Source organism: Phoenix dactylifera, chromosome 10, assembly GCF_009389715.1.
Source record: "Phoenix dactylifera cultivar Barhee BC4 chromosome 10, palm_55x_up_171113_PBpolish2nd_filt_p, whole genome shotgun sequence".
Lineage (NCBI taxonomy): Eukaryota > Viridiplantae > Streptophyta > Magnoliopsida > Arecales > Arecaceae > Phoenix > Phoenix dactylifera.
In genome coordinates this window covers 2,409,089-2,422,429 of record NC_052401.1, presented here as the reverse complement: position 1 = coordinate 2,422,429, position 13,341 = coordinate 2,409,089, and the positions used below count along the sequence as shown (strand labels likewise).

Below are 13,341 nucleotides of genomic sequence, written 5' to 3'. Positions count from 1 at the left end.
ATGGCAGGTTTCTGGTCGCCGGGTTGTCTTTATTTTCCTGCACCACCGATGCTGGTTGCTCCGCCTTCCAATTTCCTCGCCAATCGCCCTCTCTCCATGGAACAATCCTTGACCAACCTTGGCCTCCAGGTACGTTCTTCTTCTTTGAATCAAGTACGAAATTCGTTTTTTTTTTTTTGTAGGGGATGAGAAGTCCGAGAAAGATCCTATCTTAATTCAGTTCTGTTTTGTTTCTAAAACAGAGCAACCGGCCAGGAGCGGCGTTTACCCGGCAGCACACGCTATCGCTTCTCCAGAGCGACGAGTCGATGACCTCCTTCCTTCTGAGCGAATTGTTGATGGCCCGGGACCGAATGATGGAACTGGAATCGCGCCTCAAAAGAGCAGAGGAGGAGAGGGAGACGTGGCAGAGGATCGCCAGGGAGCACGAGGCCATGATCGCATCTCTGGAGCAACTCCGCGAGCCCTCCGTAGGCTCCTCGCCGGCCGCGGGCGACGCCGTCTCGTGCACCGGCCACCCATTGGCGGTGGAGGAACCGAGGGAGGGAACGGGGATGGGACTGTTCAAGGCCTGTGGGTCTCCAGATTCGCACGTGCTGCCGCTTCCTGGCACGTATCGCTGTGCCTACGAGCTCTGCGCGGCTTTCCTCGGCCCCTGCCCCCACCGTAAACGGTAGAGGAAGGCGGTAGCATCAAGGCTTCTTGCTCTGACCCAAAAAAAAAACCTAACGATAGATGTCAAGAGGGATACGGTCTAGGAGACAGCTAGAGTTTAGATTAAACGACAGCAATTTAGATTAAACTACAGCGGAATGTTGGTGGCGTCGATGGTTTCTTTTTGTTAATGGATTCTTCTGCTTTCTTTCCATGTTAATTTTGGATATCTATGGTTGACTTTTTTTTTTTTTCCACTGTTTGCGACTGCTTCAGCAGTTGGTTTTTTTTTTTTTCTGACGGTAGGGCAGAGGAGTTCGACGTTTGTCCCGAGAGGGGAGACGTAGGCGGCGGGTGGTTTCTCTAAACGGAGAGCAAGCATCAAAACTACGTAAGAATTTGATGCATTATGCACATATAAATTTTAACCTCAAAAAGTATTTCAATAAATATTATTAAAAAAATAAAGTCATAAACAATTTTTTATTAACGAACCTAACTTACCATCAAAATAATTAAATTTAAACTAGATGTAAGATCTCAATATACCCCCTATCAAAATAAACTTCCAAATTAACTAATAAATAAATAATTACATTGCACGATAATATTTTATGGTCAATCCTTTTGGACTTAATTTTGGTCAAGTTTCAATTATCATAACCTGAAATATCCACTATGAGAACTTCTAATTAGCTTATTCATACTTGGGTACCGGCACAATCAGTGGCATTCTAATTAAAAAAGCATCACCAATAGGATTAAGATAAGATAACAAAAAAACACTCTAAACTCTTCATTCATCTATCTGCTCAAATTTCTTAGTCCAATGAGGACCCGTGCTAAGAATGATGAATCTACCTTTCACACGAAAGATACAACCCCGTCCGAATGCCATATCTTAAACTAGTGATTTGTGAATTAAAATTAAGAGGTCGGGTCTGATCAACGCCAGTCAGTGATCATAAAAACTATGGGCATGGAGAACCAGGATCAAAAGAGAGCTTAGTGTAATGCTTTTATGGGTCAAATTTATTAACACAGTGGGAGACACCGAGTCATATAATAATGTTAAAATTGGCAGTGTTTATGTTAACCCATTGACGTATGGACAGGCACTAGGTCCGGTCTGTAGCCCAAATATTCGTTATAATGTCCAAACCTGCACGACGTAAAGGTGGTGGGCTCGGCCCATTTTATCTTCTATATATAATCGAGTTTAGGGTAACGGCGGCAATGCATCGAAGGCGAAAACTAGGGTTCTATATTTTCCCGGATCAAAACCTAGCGCCTCCAAACCGCCGCCCCCTTCGTCGCCACCGCCACCGCCACCATGGTAAGAGATCTGAGGCCTCGTTTGATCAATTGCTGCTCTAAATCCCTTCTTCTCTCTCTCTCTCTTTTTTGGCTTTCTTTTTTGCTATACATTTCGATTCCTTTTGTGTTTCTTGGGCCGTCTAATCGTTGTAAAGCATGATCCTATCCGAGGGTCAGATGCTTCGACCTTTCTTTTTCTGTGTTTTTCTTGGAATTCAATAGACTGGCAGAGGGTTTTGTTGGATTCCTTGGATTTTCGTTCTCTGAGACTTGAATCTCTGTATTCGAAATGTGAAGCGTATGATTCTATAACTTAAAAAATGACACATTTTTACGACAAGGTATAGATTTTTTTTGATCCGTTTCTTGAGATGCATCATCGTTTCTTGGATCGAGTTCTTGAGTTTTTGCTTCCAAGAGTTCCTCATGACTCTTGTCAGAGCTTGAGGCTTCTCTTTACGAATTCTTACATGTGTTGGTTTTGCAGTCGAGAAGGAAGACCAGGGAGACCAAAGAGGAAAATGTGACACTTGGACCAACAGTTCGAGAAGGAGAGCATGCGTTTGGTGTGGCTCACATTTTTGCATCATTCAACGATACTTTCATTGTGAGTTTTGATGCCTTTGTTTTTTTATCTACAAAAAAATGCGCACATTTTTTAGTTCCCACTACTGACTGGATATAATTTTTGAGTTGCAGCATGTTACTGATTTGTCTGGGAGAGAAACAATTGTTCGCATCACTGGTATGAGAATTTTCCTGTGCTGAATTTATTATATGTTCAAATCTGATGGTGCTTTATCCTCTGTCTGGAGATGGATCAGTTTTTTTCTGCAAAAGGATTTGTTGTTGCCTAGTGTTTGTTTGAACTTAGCATGGATGTAAATGTGGGTGTATGGTAAGATTGAAAAGTGGAGTCAATACATACCTCGGTTGTATGATTTTTATTGAGTTGCATAATCATTGAACTGTAGTAAGACATGGAACTATATGAACTTATAATGTGAAAATGAAATTCAAATATATCATTGATTGCACTACTAAGAAAGGCTGATTTTGGATTAGATAGAATGAGATAAGTATGTTGGTGCAAATCTGTAACGCTAACTTGGATAAAGAAACAATTTGAGGAGATTTAGCAACAATAAGAACAGAGAATGTTGTGTGATTTGAATAGTGTTTTTGGTACTCTTGTGGATGCAAGTAGAAAGAACCTCTTTTTAGTTTTTATGTTTATTGTTTAGGTTTTTATTTGTTATTTACTATTTTTTTCTGTATAGAACATTCATAATTCTCTTTTGTTTAATTTTTAGCTCTTAAGCGTGGCCTTTAATATTGCCTTCCTTTAATGATGTGGATTCATTTTGAGTCATAACCATGCAATATTGATGTCTAGGTTAGGGAAGAGGAAGATCTAGAGGTTACATTTTTTAATTTGTGGCATCTCTCTTTTTTTAATTCAATCTTTTATCCTATCTTTAAAAAGATTCTTTGTTGTATGATATGTCCGATCAATACTCAATAATCTGCTTAATGATAGATGTCTAGGAGGCAAGAGTGATTGTGATTAATACATGTAGGAAGAAAGTTTTCTCTTGAGTTTAGTCTTGAGGCATATATGTCTTATTAACTTTGTAATGGACTTTAAGGAGGTAACATTTGAGCGTACTGTCAGTGAAGCCCCTTTGGTTCCATGTTTTTGCCCATATGAGCAACCTCATTCTATCAAACCCTAAAAGCCAATACTCTTATGCTCAGTCATTGCTGTTGCAAGTTTCTTGAATCCTTCGATATCTTGTATATCCAATGAAAACATTATTATTATTATAAACAAACAGTTTCTTATATGGAGTTATTGATTCTTGTATGTATGTGTACTTGCATAATCGTCCTTAAGTAGAAAAGGTAAGAAATGCCCTTGATACAAACTTTATCTCAGTTATTTGGAACTGTTTTTGTGAATCAGATTATGCCAAGTTGCAAAATCAGAACATAGTTTGGTAAAGAGGTAGAGTAGAAACCTGATTGCTGGACTAATGCCAACTAGGTAACTTATCTTGAAATATCATGAGTGAGGTGTAGAAAATTTCTGATTTTGCAGTTTGGTATAAATTCTTTGTGAAACATTTAGTTCAGAGATTGAAACTCCATTTTTTTCAAAAGAACAGTTATTGTTTTGGATTGTTAGAAGCAGTCTGAGACACAGCGAACTTAACCTTTTTAATAGGTGGCATGAAGGTTAAAGCTGACAGGGATGAATCATCTCCTTATGCAGCCATGCTTGCAGCACAAGATGTTGCTCAGCGGTGCAAGGTCTGCTATCTTGAGCTACTTCTGGGTCATTTTCATTTCTTCTTCTCTAGTGATTATGTTCATTTCATTTCTCATCCATGTCCATAGGAATTGGGCATTACTGCTCTTCATATTAAGCTTCGAGCCACTGGTGGGAATAAGACAAAGACTCCTGGACCTGGTGCTCAGTCAGCCCTTAGAGCCTTGGCTCGTTCTGGAATGAAAATCGGGCGTATTGGTAAATACTTAAATTTGATTAGCATCTATCTTTTGTCTGAACTATGTAAGCTTTGTGAGTTTATTTTTGTGATTTGTTACTCATGGTCATACTTCATGGGGTGGAACTCATTTTCTGGTTTTTCTGGTAGTAGGAAACATCTGGTAAGATGCAATCTGAAACACATCAAAAATATTATGTATTCATCATCTATTGCAGATGCTATGGTCCATTCGTATTTTAAGAAATAATACAAAATAATATGTTCTTGTGGTTCCCTGCATCGATTGTTACACTACTATTGGTTTTTTAGCCTTAGTTTTGCTTTGTTGTGTAACAATAGTTGCGGGAAATTGGTTTTCTAAATGGTAGGTGGCATGTGTTGACAAACTGATCAACCCTGCCCTGATCTTTTTCACACTCCACTACAACGCTGAGCCATATTGGATACTCCATCTTTATAACAGAAATTTTAGATCGCGTTATGTCTAGCTTATGATTTGTTGATGCCAATTTGCATGCTTAGTGTCAGACTGGTCTGAACGCTCTGTTAATGCGAGCCTGGTCCAGAATGTCGCCTTATGATTTATGTAGGTTGTTTCTTCACTAAGTTGAAAGAATGTCGCCTTCATTAAGACCATTCAAACATGCATTTCACTTAAGTCGAGCATCCATTAATCACATTGATGACATTGTGTTCGCATTGATTGAACTTAGCTTTTTTTTTCGGTATGTTTTTCTGGTGTCCAAATTCTTCCAGATTCTCCAAAACCCTTTGGATTGTGCAGGCTATCTTGGTTTGGAATGAATAATCCAGTGTTTGATTATCGGATCAAGATACCTTCTAGGCACTTTTGCATGCTGGCGGATGGCATTGTAGTTTGATTTGTAATTGCCATTATCTTTGTTGTTTGGTCAAACAATGTGGATGAACATCATGCTTCTTCTTCCAGTGGGGTATTTTACTAACATACTGTAATGTGCTGCTCTTTCTTTTTTTTTTTTTTTTTGTGCACTGCAGAGGACGTGACCCCCATCCCCACTGACAGCACGCGCAGAAAGGGTGGGAGAAGAGGGAGGAGGCTGTAACTTATCTTCACGTCTGTTACAGAGCAGCCACGGCTCTCTACCACTGGCCAGACAATTCCTCGTATTTTTGGGTTCAGTTTTGTAGTTTTCTTAATGTTTATCAGGAATGTTGATTTATTTGATGAATTCATCATGAATCATCGGATGATACCGCTGTGATTTGTTTAGTAGATATTTTGCATTTTGTTTTAGGATCATTGGAGATGCCGAACACCTTTGCGAACTTGATCTTAATGCTTTGCTTCTTGTTATAAGTTCTTCCATTTAGCTTTATCTAGTATGCATGGATTCGGTGAAGCATAAGCAGATTATGAGGTTCATTATTTGGATGTGTTATTTTGTACGAGGGTTTACCATTCAGATTTTTATTAGTCAGTGGGTTTGCTTATTATGTTGCAAATGTAACTCCTGTGGTACTAATTTTCTAGTTCTACACTAGTGAGAACTAAATGTAATAATATCATTCGGTTTGGACAGGTTGTGTTATGTCTGAAATCATTGGCAAGGATGTCCCATCTTACTGGCCGTGCTCCTGTCTGCGTTTTAACCTGCTTGCCATGGTGGTTTGGGGATTTTAGGCATTAAAACATGTCATATAGGGACTCTGATATTAGAGAGGTGAAAATGTGGTGAGGTTATATCAGTGGGCTAAGGGTTGGCAAGTTTATATCAGTCAGCCATGGTTATATTTGGTGCTGGAGTATGTTAAATTAGAGTAAATGGATTCGTTTGCTCCGAATTCTTTTTTATTTTGAAATAAGTCATGTCATCATTTTGTACTTCGGGGCTGTTCAGGTGCTTGCAGTTCCAATTACTGTATGGGGATTGTATAGGAATTGTTGCAATAAGACCTAGTGATGAAAAAGAGGTTTCTGTTTATTTTTCTATAATTAATAATATTAAAATATTGATAATTGTGAATGTATTTACAAAATGGCTAAGTGAATTTACCCCTTGGTAGCAACAATTTATGCTGTTTATCATATTTAATCGATGGACAGCCAATTAATGAACTATATATATTATGATGTTATACTAGGAACTTATTGTTATTTCTAGTAAATTTAAATATAAATCACTGTTTTAATATTATTCTAATTATATAGGGGTCATAATTATTTTCATATTACCATCTTATAATTATATTCTTAATAGTATATAATAAAATGGATAATAATAACAAAATGCATTAACAATTATTGCGTCATAAATTTATAATGATATTTGGTTACATGAATCAGATGAGGTTTCGGACAAGCTAAGAATATGACCCATTATTTAATTAGAAATCAAAAGAATACGACCCATCAGTCTCCTCCTAGTTGATTTCTCATGACCATCTATTCACCTTATACATTTATCCAAGGTTTGGCCATGTCCCATGCCTGAAGTTTCGGAATCTTTATTGTCTCAGTTCCATTGTTGAATGCATATAGATGGATGTCGCCTGTCACAAGGACTTCAGGGTAAACTCTAGCTGTGATGCATGTTCTCCCTCCACCAGCAAAGCTCTCTACAACTGAATGATCAATCTGTATTCAAAATCCCCAGCGTCAAAAGTCCTTCAGATTGTATATTTTTTGAGGAATATAAAACATAGGTCAGATGATATATGGTCATATGTTTATTATCACTCTAATTACAAACTAGCGAGATAGATCAAAGAACTAAACATTCATTAACCCACCAAGGTCCTCAGAGAAATCCTTCCTTCCTTTTCGATGTTCATATCCACAAAGCTCCCATACGCTGGCTTGTCAACTTCTGGTCTCAAAGAGGACCTGCATTTGGAATCGAAAAATAGAGGAGTAATGAAACATGCAGAAGAAACTCAGTAATATGTTTCCAAGCTTACTAAACACATGGGTCATTAGAACTTTGAGAGCAAACTGATTGCATGACGAGATTTTGAAACAGGGCAGCCTCAAAATGATCTTGGTGTAGGGTTATCATGAAGCAAAATGCTTTTAGTGCCAAGAAAATTGTACTATAGGTTTTTTTGTTAAGTTTTTGGTTGTTTTAGTTGTCCTACATGTCTCATAGTACAGCCTAAAGACAAAGCAACATGAGTTACCTCCTTTGGTCAGAACACAAAAGAACCATGTATCCGTTGTGAGCTTTGTATACCCTGAAGAAGACGGCAGTGTGTTCCTCGAGGTTATGAGAAGCCAAGATCAACAGCCCAAAGGGACCAAGCCCACCTTGAACAGAAGCATCCTCCTCGCGACAAAGCTTTGGAGGGTCCATCAGCCAAGAAGGATCCAAGGGCTCTGCTCTCTCTAGGCTTGGTAGCTCAAAGTCTACTTCAACATCTGCCTGTTTGGAAGGTCAGAGCACAACCAAAACCAGCACGCAGAAATAACATAAGGCTAACATCTATAGCATAGCAGCATTATTTTGGGGAGATAAAGTAGTAGTATTTTTTCAACATCAAATGAGATATTAGATGAAAGACTAGCCTGCGAAGCTTTTACTCCTTTGATTTCGAAGAGGCCTCCTGTCTTGAGCTCCGTGTTCTGCAAATGAGCTCCATTTCTTCTAAGAGATTCAAGCTCCTTAACAGGCCATTGCACCAGTTGCCTTCCATTGCTATCTAGCCAGATTGTCCTGGGAGCTGCCTGAAATCCACCAAAAGTTATGATTCCTTTGGTGTAAATTTGCAGAGTTAAAAAGAACTTCTAAGTTCTATTTGTGTAAATTTACTGTAGAAGAACTTGTAAGTTCTACTTGTGTTTTGATCAGGACTCACCTGAATTCCTGCCCACCCCTTTAACAAAGCATCAGCCTCGGTGTCCGATTCATTCAACCAAGCCCACGAGATCCTCCGCTTCTTCTCTTCATCGAAGAATGTCTTTGAAGCATAGAATTTGCCATAATCATACCTTAACCATACCCGATAATCATCGACTGTTTCGTCTGGCACAAAGATGTCCTTCTCAATGTCATACTTTCCCAACATATAATGGTCGCTCTGCGTCTCGCTCAGGCTCATCTTCAGCACACGCTTCACATCTTTGGAATTCTCCGACGTATCCAAGCCTTGCCTTCCCTTCGATGGCACTGGATAGAAGTCGGGGCACTCCCACATGCCCGAGCCTTTCGAAGTATGCAAGGGAGATGCAGCTCGCACCCAATGCACGAAGTCGCTACTCTTGTACAAGACGGCCGTTCCATTCCCCGCAATCTGAGCCCCCACAGCCACCCTCCAATGGCCATCGGAGCCATGCCAAGCAGTCATCGGGTCTCTGAACTGGCTTGGATCGAGCCCATCAACCGGTTCCATTAGCGGGTTGTAATCGGGCGTCGACCACTCCCTTAAGAATGGATCCGACAGGTTCTTCGGGATCGCGACATTCTGGACTTGCCGGTTCTCTGCGTCGATGCCAGTGTAAAGGATCGCAGGCTCGCTGCCGCGACGGATTGTTGCGGATCCGGACCAGCATCCATTGATGTCGAAGCTCTTGCTCGGGTGGATCGCAGGATCTTGTGGCGTCCAGTTGATGAGGTCAGTCGATATGGAGTGTCCCCAAGTGATGTTGCCCCACACTGCGCTGTTGGGGTTGTACTGGTAGAAAAGGTGGTAAATGCCATTGTAGTACATGGGTCCTGTTTTTTTTTTTTTTTTTTTTTGGCGTTGGAGGCGGGTGTAACCTTTCAAATTTCAGTTGGAAAGGGAACTTGGAACGTAGATGCGTGAATAAAGGAGTACGTACCGTTTGGATCTGGGGTTCGGTTGATGGGCCAAGTTTGCGTGGCAATTGCATGCAAAATAAATACAAAGACAAGTTAGAGCTTGGCAAAATCGTAACAAATCCAAGTTTTACCATATTGTCATGATATGATGAAGGAAATATACGAACTTGCAATATTTAAATGTTAATTGTTTTCTTTGCTCGGTTTGCACGAGTTCGGGATCACCGCGAACAGTGGTAGGGCTTGCGATGCACAGCATCTGTTCGATTAAATGCTCACGAAAAGACGGCTCTTCGGAGTTCGGTGGTATCTGGATTTGTATAGTGTGCCCTCCTGACGGGGGCGAGGTTGAGTCGTCGAGATGAGCTCTTGAGGTTGATGCTGTCTCAGGCTACAGCTTGCTCAAGGCTAATATTTATTGCTTCAGTTTTACTGTGAGAATGCTGGTGTTTATGGTTGGGCCTGTTATGGATCTAAACGCCTAATAGTATTAGATCAGGGACACTGTCCTGATGGTTAGCTAGTTGGATCCCCAGGCCAGTTCAGCCAGGATTTGTTAATCTTGCTTGTGCCCAAGGCTTTTAATTATGGAGATCTCGGCAGGTGCCCTACATCGAGATGGACTGAGATCTTGATTTATCTCGACCGCTAAACGAAGGAAGAACCGAGATTTATAAAAACAAATAGACCTAAACCAAATTCCTAACATACTGTTGAAGCTGTTTCTTGATAACCTTGTATGTCATAGTAAAGCATCCAAAGAAGAACAGACCTCCATCCCCCATAGAAATTTCTTTGTGCTGGTGGCTAGTGAGAGCTGCAAATTCTTCCGCGAATTCACAAATTTCAGCTGTCAGGAAGCCGGACAGCGAACATATTCAAGATAAGGTGTGATAGGCAATGCAATTGGGTGGTTGTTATTGATCAATTTCATTTTGGGAGGAAAGCCTGGAGAGACCCATTCTTCCTGGAAGTCGATTGTTCAAAATTTTGTAGTTATTGATTTCGCAAGAAAAAAAATCAGATTATTATTATATTCATTGTTATTTTGCAAAACAGAACACATATAGGATCTCTAGAGAATTTTATCCAGAAGTCTAAATACAAGACATGCTAGACAAATGTGTATTGGATATTCAAAATATATGTATTGCATATTCAACATATATCTGCGAGGCATTCAATAGATACACATCATCGCCCATCTAAACTCATATCTAGGGCAAAATTGTTTGTGGATTCCAAAATATGTATTATTCTCAAAATAAAATTAATCCCACTTTTTTTGACAAAATCAATTATTAAGTGTATCCTTTATACAAAATTCACCTGCAAGAAAATGACACAGGCTGATGAATTGGGGAATGAAACGGTTGATGCAAAGGGATATGTTAACTGAGGACATGACTACCTTGAAAGATATAGAAGACTCAAAGATGGGTTAGGGAAAACATACCATTCATCCAGTTCTTAGGAGGCTGGAAGTGGTATGCAGTTCTATATTGGTTGCTAGCAATAGAAGAAGTCTCCTGAGATTCTGGAAATCTGAAGACTCTGCGATAAGCCGCCGCACCATTGCTAGCGAACACGAAGAAGTAACAGAAGAAGCAGAGGATCCAAAGAAAGGAAGCCATGATGAACAAGAAAATATGGAAGAGTTAAGAGAAAACTGAGGGTTTATGTATGAAGACAAGTTGCATAAAACTCGCGAAAGAAGGGTTTTTTTATGAGGTAGGTGGAGGAAGAAAAATATTTAGTATGGACCACGTAGATGTCTCAATAGTCCGATCCATGTGCTCTCATTAGAAACGACACGATAAAGACACAGTAACAAATGGCTATCAGTTATTTGTCCTCTTGAAAAGGAAGGGGTCCTGCACATCGAATTCAAATTGTTTACCAAGTCTTTGGCTGTGCATGACAATGGCTCCTTAATTTTCTATTCAAAAAAAAAAAAAGACTTTGTCATTTTGAGTTTCCGAAATGGGGTTGTTTATTCGGTCCCCATCTGATGGAGAGAATTCTCAACTTCTCAGTGTTCTTGAAAAGAACTCGTTATTTTCATATAGAGCTTTCAAGATATTAGATGTAGGTTTTGTCTGATACGTAGTTGGCTACAAGACAACCCCTGTTTTGTAAAACTGCATTCAAAGCTTGCAAGCATCGTTTAGCCATTAACTATTATGCTGACCCATTTTTGTAAGGGTAAAAGTCAATGCCTATTAATCCATCAAGAGCTAATACATCTGCTATAACTTAGTTGGCTACTAGTTTTCTTGTAGATAAACATATGACAGAAGGAGGGGAAAAGACTTATTTATCTTTGGAGATTCCTTGCCAACTCGTGAAGCTGTGAAGACAATATCTATGGTGCTCACGCAAATGGATCGACCGACGAGACTTCCGCCTTATCCGCGGAAGGAAGTTTCTTAGAGGGCGCGAACAACCCGAAGAGTCCACGGCTTATTTCCCCTGTTTCGCGGATTCTTCGACCCGTTCCTCATCCGTGGCACTTGGCTAAAGAGCGGGATTTCAACGCCTCATTCGCCCCTGTTTCGGCTGCTGTGATGGCCCCCATTTCTGCGAACAATCACGTGAGGCCGAGTCATCTCGATATCTCCACGTCAGCCTATGGGGGACTCGAGGCGGAGTGTGGGACTTCCGGTTGGTTTTTTTTTTTTTTTTTTGAGATTTACGTACCATACTGACGTGGCTGAAATAGGAGCGCGTACCATACGATCTAGTATGGTACGCGCACCATATGATTTTTGTTCCTGCTCATCTCCTCCGCTTCGAAACACGTCGCCCCTGTTTCGTCGAGCATACCTCTTATGGCGGAGATCGTGGCGTCCAGATGCCGCGAGGATTCCAGGTCGGACCACAACTCCTCCACGTCATCTCCTTCTGGTGGAAGAGAGGGCAGTCTCGCCGTAGTCCCTTTCAGTGTTCCGAATCAGAGTGGCGTGCTTTACAATGCTCCTCCTGTTGAAAATCATTCTAAAAACAACAATTCCTGTACATTTATTTTATAATAATATTAAAAAAAATTATTAAAATAAATTTAAAAGATTGAAAATAGTTTGTTTAAACCGAAGCGCGTAATATACATTATCATAAAAACATGTTTTGCCTCTTATATATAGATTTATGACTCGTTCTCAAAATATAATAATTTGGCTTAGCTCGATTTTCTTCTAACAAGCACAATCGTTGGAGAAGCTTGATCCTAACAGAGAAGTAGAGCGCATGGCTTTTCGAGGAGGAAGAAGTTTCAATGTATTGAAGAAGTGTGCTTTCTAATTGTGGTGGTCCTTCGAGAATATATCAAAAATTCTAACATGGAATGCTACTTGGCGCAGCTTCGTTGGATGTTCTGATCCTAATGCAATGTGGGTCGCAAATTTGAAAATGCTTCAGTCTGCACTTAAAACTTGATTTGCCTTTAAGCGAATTGCCAACAAAGACATCAAAGACAAGATTCTTCATGAGCTGGATATTCTAGATAGGAAAGAAGAGCTTATGGACCTTTCATCTAATGAATTATATGAGAAAGAGGAACTATGTGAGACACGGGCTGAAGTCGGCAGCCCCTGCCGACTTCAGTCCCGTTCTCTTTTTGGAAGGCCGGAACAGAGGATCGCGATTTGCGATCCTCTCCGGCTCTTTCGGGGATGATCGGGGCGGGGATGTCGCTAGTCCCGCGGCACCCCCCCCCCTCCAGCTCATCCACGGCCGAACCGCGGCCGCGGATCTCGCTCGGCCGCCGCGATCTTCGCGGCGGAGAGCCATCACGAGGGGGGTGATAAAAACCCCCCAAATCCTCCTCCCTAGGGCAAACCGAGCCCTCTTCCTCCTTCTCTTTCCTCCTTCCCTCCTCCTCCTCTCCGATCAGTGTGTCTTCCCGACCGAGCGCCGCCCGGATCCCCTCCGCGAGCTTCCCCTGCTCCGAGATCCAACCCCTCGGCTTCAAACATCGCCGCCGTCGCTTGACGCCGGACCGAGCCTCCCTCGGCCGGGATTTGCCACCTCCGTCGACCGCCGTCGAGATCCTCCTCTCCTCTGTTTCAGCCCAAGCAGCC

The 13,341-nt window shown here is 41.0% G+C and overlaps 3 protein-coding genes across 3 annotated transcripts; 2 read left to right on the top strand and 1 right to left on the bottom strand.

Annotated features, from left to right (window-relative positions):
• Window positions 1-677, top strand: LOC103703229. The gene is made up of 2 exons (XM_008786012.1): window positions 1-129; window positions 243-677. The coding sequence occupies exons 1-2, from the start codon at window positions 1-3 to the stop codon at window positions 675-677; spliced, it is 564 nt and encodes a 187-aa protein (XP_008784234.1).
• A 1,167-nt stretch (window positions 678-1,844) lies between these two features.
• On the top strand, window positions 1,845-6,045 carry LOC103703103 (40S ribosomal protein S14). The gene is made up of 6 exons (XM_008785813.4): window positions 1,845-1,990; window positions 2,459-2,578; window positions 2,671-2,716; window positions 4,199-4,284; window positions 4,372-4,501; window positions 5,502-6,045. The coding sequence occupies exons 1-6, from the start codon at window positions 1,988-1,990 to the stop codon at window positions 5,567-5,569; spliced, it is 453 nt and encodes a 150-aa protein (XP_008784035.1). The 5' UTR covers window positions 1,845-1,987; the 3' UTR covers window positions 5,570-6,045.
• A 696-nt stretch (window positions 6,046-6,741) lies between these two features.
• LOC103703102 (beta-fructofuranosidase, insoluble isoenzyme 4-like) lies at window positions 6,742-10,995 on the bottom strand. Its single transcript, XM_008785812.4, has 7 exons — window positions 10,719-10,995; window positions 9,283-9,291; window positions 8,319-9,175; window positions 8,029-8,187; window positions 7,644-7,885; window positions 7,257-7,350; window positions 6,742-7,101 (listed from the first exon to the last, which is right to left on the bottom strand). The coding sequence occupies exons 1-7, from the start codon at window positions 10,894-10,896 to the stop codon at window positions 6,919-6,921; spliced, it is 1,722 nt and encodes a 573-aa protein (XP_008784034.2). The 5' UTR covers window positions 10,897-10,995; the 3' UTR covers window positions 6,742-6,918.
• Between the last annotated feature and the right edge of the window lie 2,346 nt (window positions 10,996-13,341).